Source organism: Sebastes umbrosus, chromosome 16, assembly GCF_015220745.1.
Source record: "Sebastes umbrosus isolate fSebUmb1 chromosome 16, fSebUmb1.pri, whole genome shotgun sequence".
NCBI classification, from domain to species: domain Eukaryota; kingdom Metazoa; phylum Chordata; class Actinopteri; order Perciformes; family Sebastidae; genus Sebastes; species Sebastes umbrosus.
In genome coordinates this window covers 9630505-9652712 of record NC_051284.1, presented here as the reverse complement: position 1 = coordinate 9652712, position 22208 = coordinate 9630505, and the positions used below count along the sequence as shown (strand labels likewise).

General features: G+C 40.3%; 1 protein-coding gene across 1 annotated transcript; it reads right to left on the bottom strand.

Annotated features, from left to right (window-relative positions):
- Positions 1-251: 251 nt before the first annotated feature.
- Positions 252-20973, bottom strand: LOC119474516 (mucin-3A-like). The gene is made up of 28 exons (XM_037746556.1): positions 20841-20973; positions 17009-17223; positions 16841-16926; positions 16563-16690; positions 16262-16387; positions 15867-16057; positions 15689-15780; positions 15382-15512; positions 15106-15230; positions 14836-14962; positions 13087-13302; positions 11985-12155; positions 11467-11613; positions 10721-10770; positions 10492-10624; positions 10271-10353; positions 10037-10163; positions 9424-9614; positions 8697-8787; positions 8447-8567; positions 8161-8342; positions 7034-7189; positions 6762-6895; positions 6543-6676; positions 6363-6457; positions 5331-5508; positions 1977-3326; positions 252-1264 (listed from the first exon to the last, which is right to left on the bottom strand). Exons 1-28 carry the CDS (start codon positions 20922-20924, stop codon positions 1161-1163), a joined length of 4968 nt encoding a protein of 1655 aa, XP_037602484.1. The 5' UTR covers positions 20925-20973; the 3' UTR covers positions 252-1160.
- Positions 20974-22208: the final 1235 nt, after the last annotated feature.

The window sequence follows — 22208 nt, the reverse complement described above, 5'->3', positions numbered from 1 at the left end:
GATCAGTACTTTGTGCTCTTTATAAAATATTAAGACTTAACATTACCCAGATCCTCAATCTTTTTGTTTGTCACATGAGTCCAAACTTAACAAGGAAGACGATGTTTTTATTTTTCAATGCACACTCCTGCTAATTTGGAGACTATTCCAGAGTAGTGTTGGATTTGGATAGTGTGAGGTAAAATCCATAGAAATCAGTACATATCATATGTTGAATTTGATTCAATCTGCTTTAAGAAACACAAACATCAGATGGTATTGATATGCATTTATTAATTTGAGGAATAGCAGTGCAGTTTAATTACATTAATAGATAGCACAGTAATTTTGAGAGATTTATTTTTCCTTCACTTTATCTTTTAATAATGATTGAACATAAATGTTAAAATTAACAGTGCTTAAAGTCCGGGTAAAGCAAAAATAAATATGTGTTCTGAGTTTGTCACACTACAGCAAAATGTGTTATTAACCACCCAGCCAAATTTGGATGATTAAAAAAATTGCCAAATATTTAAAATTAGGTTTTAAAGTTGTGAAAAAATAAGCAGTATTCTGCTCTGAAATGCTGGGGTGTGTCCCAAGCCTTTGGGAAGAGAGACAAGTAATGCCATTGGGCCCAAAAATACTTTTCCCATAGACTTACATAGGGAAAGAGACGTCTGTAACTCAGCACATCATTATTATTTTTTTAGGTTAATCGACTTCCCAGTACGAACACTTGAATAGCCCTTATTTAAATCATTAGGTCCTAAATGTTGTAAAATGCACTAACAGCCAAATCCAGAGTTATTTCCGTTCCTCCATTCATGTGAATGAGCCCCAACCTGAGGGCACTAACATGTAATGTGATCAGAAACAAATCTCTGATTTTACTTTCCCCGGACTTTAATTTCAAAATCCCAGCATGTAGAGTATAACCCAGATCACCACTTAAAACATATATTATTTATATTTATTATGTAATATTTTAATTCCTGTGATTGTTCACTAACATATAGTTTTTACAATCAGTTGCAATGAGGCAATTTTCTTTAGGCATGGATAAATAACTAGCAATAATATTAACAAATCTCAGTCTTTTAAAATGTGAGTGTTAATGAAAAAAATGATTTAATAGTTACTGATTATTGATTAGTATGATTAGTAAGTCACAAATCTATTTAGGCTAGTTGTTGTAGTATTTGCAGAACAATTGTCAGCAGAGCAGCCACGAGTATGGATGTTGGGTGTTTTGAAAGCAGTGCTCCCCCACTTGTGGCATTCGCTAGAAATCAAAGCAAGAAACATATAGTACATTTATATTATAATTACATTCATCACAGAGGCAGAATTGTATTCTCAACAGTTCTTGTTGTTATTCACATGTTTGAAAAACAGATAAAGCAAGGATTAAGCAACTAAAATACCAGTTATATATGCAATATATATACACATCATGTATTTAAAAGTGGTAAACTGGTACGGTAAATTAGAAGCCAGCTGTAGTTGCTCATGAGGGGTATAAATCACGATGGTTTCATCATGATACACTATTATATTGATTCTCTGGACAACGGTATGATATTTGCAGATATCACAGTCTGCCACAATACGATTTCGATTCGATTAAATTCACGGGTCTGCGATCAATGTGAGACAATATCGTATGCCCATTTAACACGATCAGTTACGTTCAATTAGCTCACAAAAAGCTACTAAAATATCTGTAAACTATTTTATTACCGGGCTCTTCCAGCTCATGTTTGTGTGGCCGTTCTCGCGGAAAGCATGACCGAAGCTCAATGCTGCTAGCAGGATGTTTAGGAATGAGGTGCGCTTGAACGGAAACGGTGAAACCGACGTGCCATGGGAATTTCAAATTAAAGGCATATCTTAAAGAAGATATATCAATGTTTTTACTTTGCATTGATGATATTGAATCGTTGATCACTGAATCGATCCGGATCGATCCGGATCGTTACATCTTTATTGCTCACCTGTTGTTGTCACTGTAGTGGTAAGGGTTGCAGCTGGTGTTGTTGTCAATGTAGTGCCCGGGGTTGCAGCTGGTGTTGTTGTCACTGTAGTGGACGGTGTTGCAGCTGGTGTTGTCACTGTAGTGGCTGGGGTTGCAGCTGGTGTTGTCACTGTAGTGGCCGGGGTTGTAGCTGGTGTTGTTGTCACTGCAGTGGACGGGGTTGTAGCTGGTGTTGTCACTGTAGTGGCCGGGGTTGTAGCTGGTGTTGTCACTGTAGTGGCCGGGGTTGTAGCTGGTGTTGTCACTGCAGTGGCCGGGGTTGTAGCTGGTGTTGTCACTGCAGTGGCTGGGGTTGTAGCTGGTGTTGTCACTGTAGTGGCCGGGGTTGTAGCTGGTGATGTCACTGCAGTGGCCGGGGTTGTAGCTGGTGTTGTTGCCACTGTAGTGGCCGGGGTTGTAGCTGGTGATGTCACTGTAGTGGCCGGGGTTGTAGCTGGTGATGTCACTGTAGTGGCCGGGGTTGTAGCTGGTGATGTCACTGTAGTGGCCGGGGTTGTAGCTGGTGATGTCACTGTAGTGGCCGGGGTTGTTGCTGGTGTTGTTGCCACTGTAGTGGCCAGGGTTGTAGCTGGTGTTGTTGTCACTGTGGTGGCCGGGGTTGTAGCTGGTGATGTCACTGCAGTGGCCGGGGTTGTAGCTGGTGTTGTTGCCACTGTAGTGGCTGGGGTTGTAGCTGGTGTTGTCACTGTAGTGGCCGGGGTTGTAGCTGGTGATGTCACTGCGGTGGCCGGGGTTGTAGCTGTTGTTGTTGCCACTGTAGTGGCCGGGGTTGTAGCTGGTGATGTCACTGCAGTGGCCGGGGTTGTAGCTGGTGTTGTTGCCACTGTAGTGGCCGGGGTTGTAGCTGGTGATGTCACTGTAGTGGCCGGGGTTGTAGCTGGTGATGTCACTGTAGTGGCCGGGGTTGTAGCTGGTGATGTCACTGTAGTGGCCGGGGTTGTTGCTGGTGTTGTTGCCACTGTAGTGGCCAGGGTTGTAGCTGGTGTTGTTGTCACTATAGTGGCCGGGGTTGTAGCTGGTGATGTCACTGCAGTGGCCGGGGTTGTAGCTGGTGTTGTTGCCACTGTAGTGGCTGGGGTTGTAGCTGGTGTTGTCACTGTGGCCAGGGTTGTAGCTGGTGTTGTTGCCACTGTAGTGGCTGGGGTTGTAGCTGGTGTTGTTGCCACTGTAGTGGCTGGGGTTGTAGCTGGTGTTGTTGCCACTGTAGTGGCTGGGGTTGTAGCTGGTGTTGTTGTCACTGTAGTGGCTGGGGTTACAGCTGGTGTTGTTGCCACTGTAGTGTCCGGGGTTGCAGCTGGTGTTGTTGTCACTGTAATGGCCAGGGTTGTAAATTTGTTCTTGTTAACTTTTACACAGTACTGATATACAATTGGAACATATACTTTGGCTAAAATTATAAAAAAATATATTTTCTACCAGTTCTCAAATTGTCTTTTGGAAGCAAATATTTCACACAATTTGACCACAGACCATTTACAATGATCCCTTATCAGTTAGCTGTAGAGCTGCTACAATCTCTAATTTTTACATTCCATAATATAATAATGCAAGTAGCTCACTATCACTAGAAATACTGTATGCTTAAAGTTACTGTATGGAACTTTTCACTGGCTATGAATCAGTCTCAATTTCATGCTGATGCCTCTACATCACCTACATAAGTAAACAAGACCATCAGCGAGAAGATTGGCTATTTCTATGTAGTTATTCTTAATGCTTGTCATCGGTGCAACTGGGTTGGATTCCATGCAAAATCAGATGAAATCATGCAGGTTCACCAGAAACTCCTTCAGCTCAGACTCCAGACAGACCCTATTGCCTTGAGTGGCACTTTGGCAAGGGCAGCAAAATATGGGCCAACTATTAATGAGCAAAATTACGGAGTAACCAATATCAGTTCATGTTCAGGTTACATGTTCTTTGAGCAAAATTAATTGCTGGGGAATGTGTCAATCACGCTGCAGCTGCCTCCTGCTCCCAGCTTTCACAAGTTAATGGTACCCTGGCCTACTGATGCCAAGTTGGATTGTCTTCAAGCAAAACAAATGCATTGTGAGAGGATAGGGAAATACTGCAGCATGTCTAAACAACCGACATTCGCGGAATTATTTAGATAGAAAAAGTGGAGACTGAAGGAGCAAGTACTCCAAAAACAGAGGGATTCGTTGTTGATCCCGGGAGTGTTTGCAAGGATGACAGTGCACTTTCAAGTCTGGCCAACCAACTAAAAGACAGCTAGCATCGTTAGCCCTATAGGGTTACCGCCTATTGAAGGAGGCTGACACGAGTCTTTGGGTATGGGGTATGACACATGCGTAGTGTAACTGAAGCTGCGGTCGTGCGTTGCGATTGGCTCAATTTCGGCGAATGCAGACCAGATTTAACTGCGCATGTGTTGTACCCCAAAGATATGACGAGTTGATGATGCCTCTTTCAATAGGCCTTGACCGCCATTGCTCCAAAAGAGAAGAGGCAGCACGTGCTAGCACTCAGATGTCAGATATGAAAAGGTAAGCTTTTTTGCTCGCGCACATTTTATGTGTGTGTTTGACACACATAAGAAAGAGGTGCAGTAGAGGTTTGCACTGGTATTATTAACTGGATTATTTGGTAAATAGCTATACATGATGCTGTCATGACTGCTGTAAAGAATTTGGAACCAGATTGTTGGAGTTATTATGCAGACCTGTTTGGTGCGTTATTTGTATATGGATCAGCAAAATGCCTGCATATTTTAATATTGTTGACACTGTGAGCACACTAGCATTGCTATTTGCGTATTGTGCATAGAATATTACAGTTTGTGTGTTGTTGTTGGTTTTTGCTTTATTTGTATTGTATACTGGTACTACTTTCTATGTTGTTGCTGGTATGGTATGTTGCAAATAGAGGGGCAGCATGATTGTTTTTTGCCTAGTGCATGCACCTGCCAGAAGTGCATGCACCTGTCCTGGGAGAGCTCTGCACCCGGCAGAAGCGGCTCCTCCTCCGGCCAGGAGTAGCGCTTCGCCTCGCAGCTCCGCTGGGAGCCAACACCGACACCACGATGCTGGAGGCCCAGGCTGTATCGCTGGGCCCGCTGGACGGAAGGGAGGCACGGGAGAACCAGAACCAGGACTGCGCGGGGCAGACTGTTAGACCTTGCTGCAGTAAAATGAGAAGTTTTCTAAAGGGAATCTGGTGCTTGGAAACACTACTGCTTTTGTCCACAGGGACTGCCAAAATCAACACAAAATTAAAGTTCCTTGTAGTAGCTTTAGGTGTGAGCATAAAACCTACTGTCATTCAGTACACAAAAGGTAAGCATTTTTACCCGGTGGTGTTGCAGTGGTCGGGTCGATTCTGATGGTGGTTAGGCCCACATCCAGTGTGTCCAGGTCTCGCTGCGTTTGCAAGTTTCTCCAGGTCTCAACCCTGCTAGCATTCTCAAACAACTTCAGATCTTGTTTTTGGCTACCCATGAGGCCTTTCACATCGGTCACAGTCAAATTCTGCACATTTCAAATGAAACAGTATAGAGAATTAGTCTGAACACATAAGCGACAATGGCAATATCATAGATTTGAAAGGAAGTTGCATCATTTCTTTTCCTAGAAACACTTTTGGCATAAACCATTGTCATAAAATTTTTCAAATTCCAGTACAGATTTAGAAATTGTTACTTTTAGAAAGAATATCACACATTTCACAACTTCTTTTGCGCTATGCTAGTACACACGGTATGCTTTGTTAAATAGAAAGAATGACAAATTGCTTAGGATCACATACTGTACTTTGAGATACTGATACAACCCATCACCTTGCAGCCTATGGTCATTTTGATTTTGAAGACGTACAGTAACTATTGAGTCATTAACCGTCTCACATTAGACAACTGCCAGTGATGGGTGTCTGCTCTTCACATCCATTAATGGAATAGATAGATGAGAAGATCAATACCACTCTGGAAACAGGGAGAAACATCTAGAAACCCCTTTAAAACCACAAATTGTAATTTTTTTGTACAGATTAAACAAAGGATATAAAATGTGTTAATCTAAGCTAACCAACTGCTGGCTGTAGCCTTATGTCAAAAGGTAAATTGAAGGTGGTGTTGATCTTCTCATCTAACCCCTGGCAAGAAATCCAATATGCGTATTTCCTTAAATGTTAAACTATTCCTTTAAGTTTTTGATTCAAAATGGGTTAATGGGTTCTTCTAACCCTTAGGCTCTCCCAAATCCATTACAATGTTAACAGTTAAGTTGTGCTAAAGCATTGCCTCAGTTCAGTTGCCGTATATTCATAATAAAACAACCAAATACATGTCCCAAACCCTTTCTGTTGTCAACTCTAGTATCCTTACATTGATCACGTTGGGATCTAGACTCTGGAAAGTGTTAACGTCCATGTTGATGTTCCGGGTTGACAGTGGTACTAAATCCTGCAGAGGTGCCCCACCTATCAGAGTAGAAAGGAAAACAGGAAATTAGAGAGGAGAGAAACAGCCGGAAAGACAGGTAACATGTATGTATGTATGTCTTACCTAGGTAGGACTTCATTAAATTGTAAAAGGTAATGGAATTGGAACGCTGCGAGCTGAAGGAGGAGTTACTGATCTCATACAGGACTCTCTTCTGCGCCAATGAACACGACGCCACATCCAGAGGTTTGACATTTCTGCAAGAAGAACGTAACATACAGTGTTAAGTCTGTATCGTCACTCACAGGGGTCAGCATCTTAAAGCTACATGCTACCACCCACCTGATACTGTCTGGGGTGATGGTGCTCACTGTACTGGTGTCTAATGAGCACAGGTTGGAGTCAATACTGTTCAGCTCAGTGCTGCCCAGGGAGTTCCCAGAAGTACTCAGATACTCGGTGATGATTGCTTTGCTCTAAACAATATTAAAGAAAACGCCGCAAGTGAACAATTGTATACAAGTGTGAGAATATTTCATACTATTGCATATAAGACTCTTTTAAGATTCAAAATTCTGTCATTTGGTAGTTTTGATAATCCCTCTACATTATACCTTAGCTGCCTCCCATGATCCATCACTAGCTTTCATGAGTGCTGCCAGGGTGTCAGGTTTGGTGATGCTCCACTTGGAGATGTCATCCAGCGACGCCACACGAGACACTGAACCAAGCACCTGAACTTCCCCATCAGAAACACCCGATGGGTATGCCTGGAAGAATGTGGAATAACACATGGTAGTGTAAAATTAAAAAAATCCCACCATATTTTCCTATCAATAAATACTGTACATTAGAACCACTTTTGCCTGTGCCACATGACATGACGACTGCTGTACCATAATAACCTCATGATTGATTAACACATTCACACATAACTTAAAACAACCATGTTACACAATAAATATGTCTCAAAAGATGTGAAACAAATCCTGGTATATTCCCGTAATGTTCCTTGTCTAGTCAATTCCAGTGGGCAACCTCCGGGTCTGAAAAGTGAAACCAATGTAGAAGTGCCTTAAACTTGCATTCTTTCTAATATCCAGCAGGGGCGACTCCTCTGGTTGCAAAAAGAAGTCTGATTGTATAGAAGTGTACGAGAAAATGACCCTACTTCTCATTTGATTTATTACCTCAGTAAACATTGTAAACATGAGTTTATGGTCTCAATCACTAGTTTCAAGTTTTCTTCAATACAGCATGATGTTCATTTAGTAAATTATGGTCAAAATTTGAGTCAAACAGACCATAAAGCAGGGGATGCTTTAGGGCGTGGCGACCTTCTGATTGACAGGTCACTACCACGGCGTTGTCTGGTCTAGAAGTTGTTCGTGTTTTCATCTTACAATTTTAACCCTTTCACAGTTTGTTTTCAGTTCATGAAAGTTAATTGTAACATTTCGGTCGCCTAAAAATGTCTTGTACTTGCGTCAAACTTGAGGCTTCAAAATGATAGTCCACAAAACAATGGGTAATATCACGGTGACTACGTCTACTTCTTACATACAGTCTATGGTTATTTCTTAGGATTTCTGGATATGTTTTGGAACTCCATTACCAGCAAGGCTGAATGGTGAATGAATGTTTCAATCACACATATTCAAAAAGATAGAAACACTGTATGCCTCATACTGAGCAATCGATAATATTTCAGGCAATTTCACATTCCATACACAAAAATAACCTGATTGAGTTTCTTCAGAATGATTTTCTGAAAGTCTTCAGCGTCCACTTTCTCGCAGATAGAGTTGAGGTTCTCCTTCAGAACAGGGATGTCCAGGCAAAGGTCAAATTGCGTCTGGTCATAGCCAAAGGGGAAGGAATTGTCGCTGACTGTCACCTGGGTGATGTTGCCCACGGTGCAGCCTTGAGAATAATTGACCAATGAGAAAAAAAGTAAGTCATGCTCACCAGTTTTGTAAAATATTGTACTGTATCAACAGCTGCTATGTAATAAAACAGATCTTTACCTGCTCCTCGTTTCGTCCTGAGAGCGCTGATCTCTCGAAACAGCACCTTGAGCTTGCTCTTCTTTGTCTTTGTTTTCCTCAGTTTGTACATAAAAGTCTTGAGGAAACGTCTCTTTGTTGACTGCAAATTAACATTCCAGAAATTGTTTTTTAATACCATGTCTCTTACAAGTTACTTCAAAATCTTGAGATTAAATGTATATTATTGGAGTATTTAATATGAAGAAACCGGTAAAAGTGAAAGACATACTGTTTTTAACTGGCCCCAGATTTGTCTTGTTAAATATAGAGGCAGGATCCCAAGGTTATCCAGTGTTCGCTTGTTCCAGGTGCTGACATTTCTGAAAACAGAATGTGATATATTAATATTGTCCGGCTTGCTACCTTGACACCAACTTGGTTGCGTAGGATAGGATGCAAAATTTGGTGCATGGGCAATTGGGCATCAAAGATCTTATATATATAAAATGCCTTTAAATAAAGGTGTTAATGATTTGTCGTTAATGCAATGTTGTATTTCAGACAGTTAAAGGATAAGGTTGGTGTTATTCTTCATTTCTTCTTATTGCCAACATTTTTTTCTTATTGACAACAAATCCAATGAGAAAAGCAAAACCAAAACTGTGCGGCACTCTGCCCCAAGTTGTTTGTAAGAAAAGTTATTCAATCTGTAGAATTTTTTTTTAGAAAAATTTGTTGGCCATTATTTTCAGAATATGGTAGCGAGTACCACTATGCTGTGTGTTCATGATAATGAGGGATCATGTCACCCAAAGCAACGATATGGCTCACTGATGTGCTTTTAATAGTTTTTGGACTAACAATGGAGTTCGGTGGCATACACACATTTGCTCGTATAATCAATTCTTTGTTGGTTTTTCATGAGATTTGTTGACAATAAGAGGAATATACAATATCACCAGTCTTATCCTTTAAACTGCAGTCTGAATGGCTATTCATTTATCTAATTCTTGTACCCGTATTGTGTTTTCCCAGACAGCAGCAGCGTCTCAATGGCAGCCACCTGGCTGTCAGAGAAGTCCTTGCAGGCTTGGAGTTTTTCCAGAATGAGAGGATCAGCGTTCTGAATGTAAGAACTGTTCAGGGTGCAGGCCATGTTCCCCAGAACTTCCACGTTGTCTTTGCTCAGATTCACATCACTTAAACCCTAGACAGTTAAAAACACAGTATTTCATTTTAAAGGTACAGTTTGTGGGATTTGGCAACATCTAGTGTTGTGGTTGCACATTGCAACCAACTGAGTATACCTCTGTCCACTCCTCCCTTTCCAAGACTGCGGTAACATGAGCCGCCGTGGTACCGTTACTATGGTTTTGCACTCTGCGGCTCACGTTACCACAGTTTCACAAGCATGTCGGAGAACTACGGTGGCCTTCAGGTAACGTAAAAATGTGAAAGGTTCTCTCTAGAGCCAATGTTTGGTTTGTCCGTTCTGGGCTACTACATGGTGGAGCAAGATGGCGGAATACAAACTATTGTTGCAATGAAAACAAACAGTTATAACAAGCTGCAGCCTATCCTATTACCCTTAGCAGACCCATAGCAAACCTTAATTTGAATGGCACTTACCAAGCAGGTAATGGCTTCACTGAGTAGCAGCGAGTCCTTGTTCAAAATACTGGAGGCTACAGAGAAGTCTGCAGCGCCAACTGCAGAAAAGTATGACCTGCAGTTGGCACTCTTGACATCTTTGTTGCTATAATAAACAGACATAGAGGGAAAATAAGTAAGCAAATGTATACTATTTTAAAGCACGGGCACATTATGAGGTCAATGCAATAAAATGCTAGAAGACAGACTCACTTTAAGTAGAGAAGCATGTCTGAGGGATAATCTGTGAAATCCTGGGAGATGTTTCCATTGAACTGGCCTAACATGCATGTCAGCTATAGAAAATGATGCAAAAAGACACAGAATAATACTACAAGTCAGTAGTTCATAACAGAACATACATTTTTTTTGTATTCATGACTCCTAATTATTAACATCAGATAAAGTTTCACGTAGATTTCATTCGAATGTACCTGTGATTCCTTCAGCTGCACCTTGGCCCTGCCTTTCCTCGGCCTACAGGCACGGATCAGCCTCCGGATCCTGTTTTTTGTCATTCTTTGAACTGACGTGCACGTGAAGCCTTGCAGAACAGACGGATTAAGCCTGTGGGGGATAATGGAAAAACCACAAAAAAAGGTTAATAGGCAATGAAAAATCTCCCATGGGGATTAACAATAGTTGTGGAATTTGTACACTTACTGCTCAATGTCAAAGTTGGTTTCAGCCAGTGTCCCAAAAAACATGGCGGCCTAGAAGACAGACAGATAAAACTTGAATAATTATATCTTTACAGCAACAATATAATTGTGGTATATAACACTGGATCATACATTATGGTGTGATTGACTTTGTTGGTGTTGATTTTTTGTGATAGGTAATTTTATGTCTTTTAGTCCACATATAGCCAAAGGGTCTATATTTCTGGGGTTCTGGTGTAGCTAGTGGATATCCAGGCAAAGACCTTTTTTTTCCGTGCGCTGCTCATTGTTTACAGTCTGATTAGCAACTTGAGATGCAAGACTGGAGTTGGAGTTGAGAGACAACGTGTACAACCGGATTGTTTCACAAGTAGCCAGTTTACAATCAAATTCTAAACAAGTTTTTCGTCTTTATTGGACAGATGAAAGCGTAGAGGCAGACTGGAAACACGGAGACAGAAGGGGGTATGACACGAAAGAAAGGTCCCACTGCTGGAATCGTCCGGGGACATTGTGAATATACATTATACATACATGCACTGAAAACGTTCGGCTACCAAGGCGCTCCAAGCCTGGATTAGATTTAGACATATATATTTTAGCCCCCACTGGCAGATTATAATGTAACAGGGAGTCTATCGGTTGTTGAAGAGTTCCTTTGGGATGGTAATGGGTATGTCTGAACATATCGGCTTCAAAAACGTGTCTCCAATTAACTCTGTTCTGTGTGCATAGCCACATACTGACCTGATCTCCAGTCCATGTCTTTGCGTTAAGCACACTGATGTCAACAGTCCCCGCTGAGAGGTCCAGCAGGGACAGTGGAATCCCAGTTGCCATGGCATCGGGGACATTCTGCACCACACTGGCTGCATTTGAGTTCACAGAAATGATCTACCAGGGGATTAAATACATTTAAAACCAAAATCAGAAATCATCTCAAAATTCCTGTTAGTGAATACATACAAAACATGCACTGGGGTTCTTGAATGGCTTTTTCTGCATTTACATACATTTATATAAAGCTGGCATATAACACATTATAATACAATTTCACGCACAAAAAAAAAATATGCTGAGAAGAGCACAGTGAGTGCTTAGCAGTATCTGCAGTGTTTGGGATTTTGAGAAGTGAAAATTACACTCGTTTACTTGTATGTGCTGTGTCTAATAATCCAGTAAAATAGGTATCAAATGTGTTTTCAACCTAATCTTAGATCAGCAATGGCTGCAATGTTGAGATATAATGAAAAGTCAACTTGTACCTTTTGGACGAAGGTCTGTTGGACGACTGTTGGGGCGGCCAGCATGTTGGAAACAAAAGCACTGCTCTGGGAGAGGCTGAATAGCTCAGACGCTGGGATGTTGTCAATTGACTGTGAAGGAACTCCAGCAATAAGTGTGCCGAGGGATTCCAGGGAGGATCCACTGTTGATCTGTTTTGCATTTATCAAAACCATGGTCAGGAAAGTGGCATATGCAAAGTACAACAGGGGGATTTCATATTTCATAAAACCATACTGTACCAAATACAGAACACTGTGAGGCACATGCTTCGATATCTCATGTTAAGGGGAGACACGCCAAGTGACTAGTGTACATTTTTTAACTAATATACTGTATATCCCCATGCAACTTCCCCAGTTGATTATTTACATCAAAGCAAAATATGTTTTGCATTACAAGTTTTCTGAAATTTTATGTTTAAATATGCAAATGAGGCATTACCTTATAAAATGTGTGCTAATTTGCATGCATTTCCAGAACAAAAATCTGAACATTGGATAAAGCAAGGTTCATAATTCTTGTTTCATTTTGTTGACATATTCGAGTAAAGGTTTTTTACTGAGGGAAATGGAATTATATATAAACCAACCCCTCTGTAAAAAAAAACTGAATATAGATTGGAATGAAACTGGAAAGTTTGATGTATACAAGTGCTACTTAAGTGGAGATTTATAGCTCAGAGTTTGAGAGAAACCTCATTTTGAGAAAATGACCTTTAGAGATATGTATTGTAAAATTCTATGCATTTAGCAAGACACTATATGTGAACAGGGTAAACAATTTTAACTAATAGATTTCACCATGAAACTTACCCAATTGATTACTTACATTAAGACAATTATTTTTATGAATCACAGTTTTCTGAAATGTTATGTTTAAATATGCAAATGAAGCATTATCTAATGCTAACTTTTGGTGAATTTAGGATAAATCTACACATGCAAATAAACAAAGTGTATAGTAAGATAAACACTTAAATGTGTATTTCAGATATTTTCTTTTCACTAGTCTGAAAGAAGACATGTTATGGAAGCAAAATAGCCCAAAATCTCAAAATGAACCGGTGCTTAAGGCCTTTACCAGGAAGCTGCCTGAGGCAGTCATGACTTGGATGATTGTGGTGGCCTGCTGCTGGTTCCAGGTGCTGATGGAGCTCAGGGTGGACAAAGAGGAAACCAGCACTGACGGGTCAACTGAAGTGATCTGGCTGCTGGTCAGGCCTGCGCTGGCACTGCCCAGGGTCGCAAACGTCTCTGCTGAGAGTGTCTGGATGTTGGCTGCCAGAGCAGCAGATACCTATAGAATAAAATACACCTGGTTACTACAAAAAAAATCAACGGAGGACAATATAGCTTTAATGATACGTCAGAGAAAGATGAGAAAGTCATGCACAATTATCAGAAAGGCATAGAGCTAAAGTTAAATGGTAAGCAAGGTTGTAAAGGCAAGCTTACATACATTTAGACGTATTGGAGACTGTTTACTCTTCTATGCTGCAAGCAGTTTTATGCATTTCATGATCTTTTTTTCCACCTATTTTCCCATGTTTTTGTGTCTAACTGAGTAATGGGGACAACAGTTACTGAAATTGGTCCAGCATTGAGCGAGAGCGCTGTAGAAGGCAGCTGCTCACAGGCTGCAATGAAATCATATTGGGCAATTTGGAACCATCAATTTATGTTCACTAAATGTTCTTTTTTTTGCCACTGACAGGTTGACAGGTTTGCCACTAACATTGTTATTAAAAGTGTCTGACATTATAGAAAGAGTCTCGCTCAAGGAGAAATCTCATTCTGAAATATGGCGAGGGGACGTATTGCCGGAAGACAACGGTGGAATAGTGGAATACATCCATGGTGGAAACGCGATTGCCAGCCAGGCAGAGTTTGTTGTGTTGGGAGTACAGAAAGTGTAAAACATTTTCAATGTCATGGCTTAACATTTATCTAATTCCGACTTTGACACTGTAACAAACAGACCGGATCAAGCAAAAAGGTTATTTCTCTTCGCTTTCCATAATGTTGTCAGACTCTTATAATAACAATTTAAGCCTGTCAGTGGCAAAAACAAGTACTTTTAATGAACATAACATTACATTGACGCTGCTCACCTGCCCTAGCAGCTCAATTAGCGGCCGCTGTTTATAGCTTTATCCCTCAACCTGGACCAATTTCAAAAATTGTTGTCCCCATTAGTCACAAAAACATGCGAAAATAGGGTCCAGGTTGAAAAATATTTAAGTTCCCCTTTAAGAAATTAAATATCCTTTTTTCGTTTTTATAATTCAATTAATAAGCTTATATTAAACTCATCCATGTATGCCTAAATAACCAGGAATCTACGGTGCTGTGTGACATGGTGGTTCCTCTCAGGGTTTCCGGCTCAGTAACTCACTGTGCATCTTTTGGGGAACTGTAACGTGTCTTTAAATACTCCCTTGGACAGAGGTGTTCCTATGTCTAGAGGATCAATAAGTTGAACTCCTTACCCACAGCACTATAAAATGTATCATGACTGGGATCATTTTAAATTCAAGTTCAAACTGTCATGTAGTCATTAATGTAATAATCTGGTGTTTGCAATTGAGATTTGTGGTCAATTGGTTGTCTCATTGTTTGTGTTTGTTCTGTTATCTTGTTCCCTTTGGTGTATATTAAAAGGCCCATCAACTGGGCGGCCATTTCAAGCTGGTTTAAGCTGTAAATGCTTAGGTGTGCAAAATGCCAAATGATGTGATAAGTGAAATTGTTTGTTTTACCCATAGAAAGACAGTTTTGAAAAAGTTAAACTCAAATTCTGTTTTTGTGTATAAATAATCGGAGCTGGTACCTCAGGATCCGCTGTTCCGTTGCAGAATTCAGTCAGCTCATGCAAGATGAGCATGACATCAGCTTCATTCACAGAAGAATATGCAAAAATTGGGACCTCAGGAGAGCAGAGGAAAAAGCCTGGAACCCTACATGAAAAATCAATATCAACCATTTTAATTCATGGAATGACAAACAATCACCCACTTAATAATATGTATGATATGTATGATATGTATGATATGTATGTCACAATTACATATTTTGTCAAATTAGAGGATAGGATACTCACTTCAGAAGGTTGAAGGATGGGTTGAATTCAAAAAGCTGTGAGATGTAGTAGTCGGTTACATCTTCTGCGAGTGCTGTGTTGTTAAAGAGCTCCAGGTTGGCTTGGTCCACCAAGAACACTTCAGCCTTAAAAAAATACATGTCAATAAGTTACTTATGAGTTGATTGCAATTGTGAAATCTATAGCTAGTCTAATTAAATGAACAACCTCTATATTTTGTTCCAAGTTTAAGTAGCACCTTTAAATACATTATATAGAACGGATATCAGGACATACTTGACTGGTGGAGGTGAAGGTGGTGAGATCATCCACAGTGATAAATGTCACAAAGCTGCCAATGTAATTAGCAAACCAGGCAGTAGAATTGAGTTCTGCATCACTGGCATTGTAACATCTGGCGTCAGGGCCTATGAAACAGGAGAAACCCACAACATTTTCAACAAACAATGTAATGTATGTAACAATAACATAACATAACAATCGTTTAATATCTTTATATGATCTATAATGTCTCAAATATTTAAAGACCAGCGAAACAATTAGATCCACACCCATTGTACATTTGACCAAAAATGCATCTTACCAGTTCTCAAGTAGGTGCTGATGGTGGTGTATACATCACCCTTTCCAAACTCTGAGTTATTGTATGTGAAGTTATTTCCCATTACAGAGACCCTTTTGAAAGGAATAAAAAACACAAAATTCATGACAGCCCTATACTGTCACTGAGCTTTCCCACACTGTGAAAACAAGAGACTTACAGTTTCTGGAAGGCAAGACATGAAGCATTTTGCACTTCGTCGGAGCTGATGAGGCTCTTGCTGAGGAATCTGAGATAATTTGTCAAACGCAGGTCGAACCAGGAATCAACCTCAGACATGCTGTTGCTGCTCAGCGCCAAAGGCCAAACACAGGGAAGGGTCACCATCTTCACATCATCTGGAACATCCTCCTAATGGCATACACATGTATTTACATGATTAATGAGAGGCTTGTGTAAAATCTATCATTTTAAACAGATGATCAAATTCTGTATTATATACAGTATAAATACTGTTTATATGGTGACAAAATCAGCACTTTTACTAATGTAAAAGTGGTGTATCTCTCATTAGTAATAATGTGTGTTATGGCACCATTCAGAAGAGGGACATACAGTTTCTAGGAAGGCAGGAGTGTTGTTGTAGTTGTCGAAGATGACACAGATGTCAGAGTTGTTATCGATCACATTGGGTTGACTGAGGAACTGTTGCAGCTCTGAGGTGCTAATGGTACTTAGGAGCTGGAAGAAAAAAAAAATATTGAAAAAGTTATATATACATTGATATTACTGCAGGCACAGCACAACATCTGTGGGCATTTGCATCACAGCCATCACCAGGCGGTAACTCTTATTTCACCCTGTGTGGGATTTTAAAAAGAAGGCTTTAAGTAAGTATTGTTTTAAGTATTTTTACCTCTGACTCGCGTGTCTGTGGCAGAAGAGACGTGAACGTGGACAAATCTGGAAAACCAAAGCTGAGGAAAGTGTTTCTCAGATAGATGTAGAAGCTTCCACCACTGTAACACTTGAGGGGCGTTGGACCTGTTTTAAACACAAATTAAATCACTGTGTTCACTGATACAGAATAATCATTATTCATTTTGGGAACATTTTGCCAGAGAAAAAAATAAACTGAAATACATACAACCACTTCACAACAAAGTGTCATAGATGTGTATCTCTCGCACAAACCTTGGAGGAAGAGGAGGGTGCTTTCGTAGATCTCCCGTTGGGTGTTGTTGCTGAGTGTCAAGTGTTGTGTGTCCAACAATGTAATCCTAAATTCAGATTAAAATTGATGTCAATTTAAAAAAAACATATCGTCACAATGTTCATGACCCTGACCAAAGAAATTCTTACATCTCTTGTGTGCTGTTACAACTCCTGTTCTCAGCGATGTCAAATAAAGGTGTCACCAGGCTGGGAGAGAGGTTAACCAGGAGAGGGCTCAGCCGAACCCTGAGCCACAGCAGGAACTCTGTGTCATTGATAGCTGGAGAGGATAGATTGCCTCTGTCAAATACTGCCTGGAGGAAGGCAGATTTCACCTCCACTGTGTAGTTGTCTGGGTGGATCTGGGGGAATTTTACATAGCATTAATAAGAGTTTGAACCATAGACTGTAGGCTATATAAAGATGGACGACATAACAGCAAAACATGGTTGTGTCTAGAGGGTAACTCACAAATTGCAGAAACTTGCAAAAACTCTTGTGAGACTCGTTGTCCGACGATCAATCATAACCTTAACCATTCGAGGTCAATGCCTAACCCCAAAACATCTCAATTGCCCCCTGGTGACTGGCTGCAGTATAGTTCATAAATCCTGCCCCTCCATGTTAGCGAATGGGACATGGGCCAAACTAAAAAAATCGAAATACACATCAAATACAATTTTCCCAGACATGGTTTCTGTCATTTTAGGTAGTTCTTATCACACTGATGTATGTTCAAGTGAGAATTCTTCTGATAAGTTTAGATTGAATAAGTTATTTGATGCTATAAAAAAGGGGTTTGACATCATGATTGACAACTTTGATTGACAGCTTGATGTAGTCGCGGAGCACGTCGAGTGCATTTCATATCAGTGTCAGCAGACATGCAGATGAGGTTTCTGAAACACGAATCACAAGGCTGTGTAATAGGACATTCATCAATCTGATAATAAATGCATAGAGATATTATGGTAAGATGTGTCTTTCTAGCCAAACAACGACTGTGGTGCTAACGTAGAAGGTGGCTGGTGGGACCTCAATACCGCAGCTCCACCCACCGATCACTACTGCGCAGATCCTGGCTCTAAATGACGTCAGAAGCGCAAGATGGCAGCTCCCATATCTGGGATATTTTGCCTAAACTTTTGTACAGTGGGAGGAAGTGGAGATGTGTCATTCATACAGTCTATGATTTGAGTTAAATGGTTGATGACATGATACTAAAAATGTTATCTTATAAATCATGTTACCATTCATGTGTCATTTATCAAATTATAGCCTATAAAGCCAAATATGTGTTTCCTTGTTGCTTTTAAAAATCCAACTGAAGATACTGTACAAAACTCCTTTTTTGCGGATATATCCAGTAATACCCCTTTATCTTTAAGCCTCTGGGGAGGTTGTTAGGCCTTGCTCAAAGCAGACATTTTGACTTGTCATAGTAGGAAAAGCACAGGTGTTTCTATTGGCTCTGTTCTATTCAAGTGTTCCGGTGAGAATAATCGTGAACAAGCAGTATTACCAGAAAATCGGAAATCAAAGCAGCTAAATGGAATTCAGCCATGATTACTTTCATTATTTACACCTGTGCTTTTCCTACAGTGACAAGTCAAATATGGTGCCTTCAAATGGGGTCGTGTTTCCCGTGTTCACGAGAAGAGTCCATATGAACGCCCTCTTATGTGGCATTCATGACCTGTGTGAAAGAAGTATAAAGTTTCTAAAAGCTCAGAGTTCACGAGTTGTGACGCGTTTGTTGGCATTGTCAGAAACGGTGGAGGCCATGGAAGTTAATTTTTTTGGTACATAATAAATGAATATATTGTAATTTTAGTCGTATATCGTTTATCTTGGGTCATTTTTTAAATATATCTGAGGAAAATGTTGATATTCCCAACTGACTAATCTTTTTCCTCTGTCATCATGCCTTTGCATTTACTGCATTATGTTACCCACTTGCAAGCTTGCTAAATTGTTATCCTCTGTGGCTTCTAGATGCCGACAGTTCCATTAATATTGCCGTTGCTTAGCAGCAATGTTCTCACGACTTAACCACTTAAACGCCAAGCAAATCGTGTACACGACATCCCATGATGTAAACACAAGCTCACGAGTTTCATTTGAAGGCACCATGAGAGTTGAGCAGGCTTGCTAGCCGACTTGCAGTGTAATATTAGCTGCATGCGGTGCTGAAGAAACAGGACCAGTCCATTCTGCACCTAAAATAACCAACCTTGACATTTGCAGGTAAGTTTAAAGCTGTTTAAATTGCTACAGCAGCTGGTTAGTTAACTTTGCTATCTTAAATTAGCCTTCAAAATTATGTTAGCGCGTGTTTGCCAGTGTGTTCAACAGGCCATGATGCAAGACAAGATATGTGTCTATATCTAGAACGCTAATATTCGCTGTTGTTCACAGGTAATGTCCTACTCATGTTACTGCTACAACATAACAGTTTAATGAGCTGGACAAAAATTATGTTCAAGCATACTTTCTGTTTACTAGCTTGTTCAACGAGCCCCTAGCAGACTAAAGCTAGCTAACAGTTACTGCTACAAAAATAGTTTTATAAGTGATATAAATGGCTGGACAAAATATTAGTAAGAGCTGCAGAGCTGTACACTACATTATTTTAGCTAGGTAAATATAACAAACTGATATTTCAGTGTGTAATGTTGGAAAAAAGTGTGTTTAAGTTCAACTTTAATGTGTGTAAAATTACCAAACTTTTCTTTTTAAAACCTGTATAAATTGCTACATTAGTGGGCTAATGTTAGTTGAATTACTATCCAACATTAGCCTGCAAAATGATGTTAGCTAGTACAATTTTTCTTTGTCAATGTTTGCTAATGTTAGCTTTAAAGGGACTGTTTGTAACTTCTTACATGAATAAATCACCAGGTCGGTGTCCTATGTGCGCTCGCGTGTGGCTACGCTGTTCAGACTCACACTCCAACACAAACTACAGGGAAGAACCAAAACCGCAAAGTTATATCTAGTAAAGCCTGTCTGTTAAACAGTGTTGGCCGCAGTCGTAGTACGCGGGGGAGACCGTAGCTTTGGTCTCCAGGGCCGGAGTCTCTGCTGTACTCTGCTCCTCTGCCTGCTTGCCTTCTCTCAGCTCGCTCCACCTCACGTGCATGCGCGCACACTACACACTGCGGAAGACTTCATAGCTCTGAGAATATCTAGTGAATGTAAAGTGGACATTTGTGCAGAAATAACTGCTGCAGCTCCTCCAGACCAACAGAGGTTTTCCGTGTCTTGTGAAGTTACGGGGCTCCGCAGCGAGAAACGTTATTGTCTCCGACCAGGTGCCGGTGCCTCGGGACACCGGGAGGGAGGCTGAGGCAGGAAAAGCCAACACTAGGATCAGCAGTGATTCATGGAGAGACCTTCGTCTGGTCAGCTAACATTACTGCCAAGCAGGTGAAATATAGAGTGATATTGTGGTTTTAGCTAACGTGTGTCGCCTCACTGTTTTGAGCGATGTTCGTTCATGTCTATGTAGAGCGAGCAAGCGTGAGCCCAACGCTGACTTTCGTTGACTTAACGGCCACAGGTGTCGCTGTTAACAAGCATTTCTGATTCTTACAGACAGTCCCTTTAAGCAAACCATGATGCAAGACAAAATATGTCCATGCTTGTAGATAGAAGGAGACCTAGACAGATACAATTTTCTTATATTTCGCTTACACAAAATCTTAACACCACAGTAACGATCTATAATAATGATAGTAGGATTTATTTCACAGCTGGTGAAATATGCTGGACTGCATTGGTTTTAGCTAGGTGTACCCAATAAACTGGCATTTCAGTTTACATAATGTTGCAAAGAATGTGCATTTCAGTTGGATTTTAAAGTTACTATTTTATAATATCTTTGAAATTATTCTGATGCCATGTGTAGAAAAATGAACCAATTTGAGTATTATTAAGCAAAAAAAGAAAGTGTCAGCTACAGGCTACAGATGTTTACCTCAATGGCCGGTGAGACTATGTCAAAGAAAGCACCAAAGTCAACAGGGTCGATGACTGTCATGATTTCTGTCACATCTTCCATCGTCTTTAGCTGTGAGGGAGTTGCTGCGAGCTGGGCCAGCTGATGGAGAGTGAGAAGATCTGCAATCTCCACCTGAAAGTGACAAGCAGCATTTCAGTAAGTGAACACCAACAGTGGACCTCTTACCTATTATAGCATGCAGTTATGTGTTTAGGTTAAGCTTTGGACCTCCCATGGTAGTCACACAGGCTAATCAGCTGACTTGGACCTTTTTAATAGTGTAACATATAATTTGCCTTGAAGGAATAAAGGCAAGTGATGGTATGTTTACCTCAGTCAGTCAGTTTCACCCTATAATCGAAAGGTTACTATGCAGACCTGAGTAATGAGTTAGTTACTGTTGCAGCTGAAATGTAAAATTATTAAGCGTAATATTTCTATTGCATGTAGCTTTGGATATTTTATCATTATTTTGTAATTTCTTGTCTCCTCTTACACACATGCAACACTCTGACTGCAGCAGAATTTCTGTCCACCCTCCTGATCTACACACATACACACTTACCAAAAAGCTAACCATTTTAGCTGTGTGTTTTGGTTGCTCTTGGAAAATACAAAGAGTATAATATGGAAGATATTTTAACACTCTCCAATTTGTTGGCTTCTGCTCTTTAGGGATTTAGCTGACTGGCAAAGATTTGGAGTTTCTGTTCTTTGAGGATTTCTTCCTCTCACATCAAGGAAAAGTGGTGAGTAAATTACTATTATAAAATAAATTAAATCAATTTTCAATCAACTATTTAAGCATACGCTGTTCATCAATTGCTTGCTGATTTGTTGTTATGATTGTTCTGTGTGTGGGGGGTTTGAAGATTTTTGCATGCAATGGTTTGCTAACTAAACTAATGCTTAGTGAGAGGTATAACATTACCACTGTTTGTCTTACTATTTGCAGTCGGCCGCTGTGTTTACTTAATCAGGATGTATTGGGTGATACAGGGGCAGACTATTCTGTATGTTTCTTTATTGCACCTTGGAGCTTAGGGTGGCAGAAGCGGTTTTCGGCAGTGAAAATGTTGTTTTTAAAAGGCTAAATGCCAAGAAACATGGATTGAAGTTGAACATTTCCTGAGATAAAAAACACTGAATTTTGGAAATGATTACATCTAATCTAATCAAATAGTATGATACTACTAATATTAGTGTACACTAATCTTTATCAGCAACTGTGCAGAAATGAATAGTATAACTATTCGGTACAGTCATAGAATTGTCATAGTTTTATATTTTTTGGACTGATTAGGAGGGCACTCTATTTACTATTTGTTGCTCTCCATTGACAGG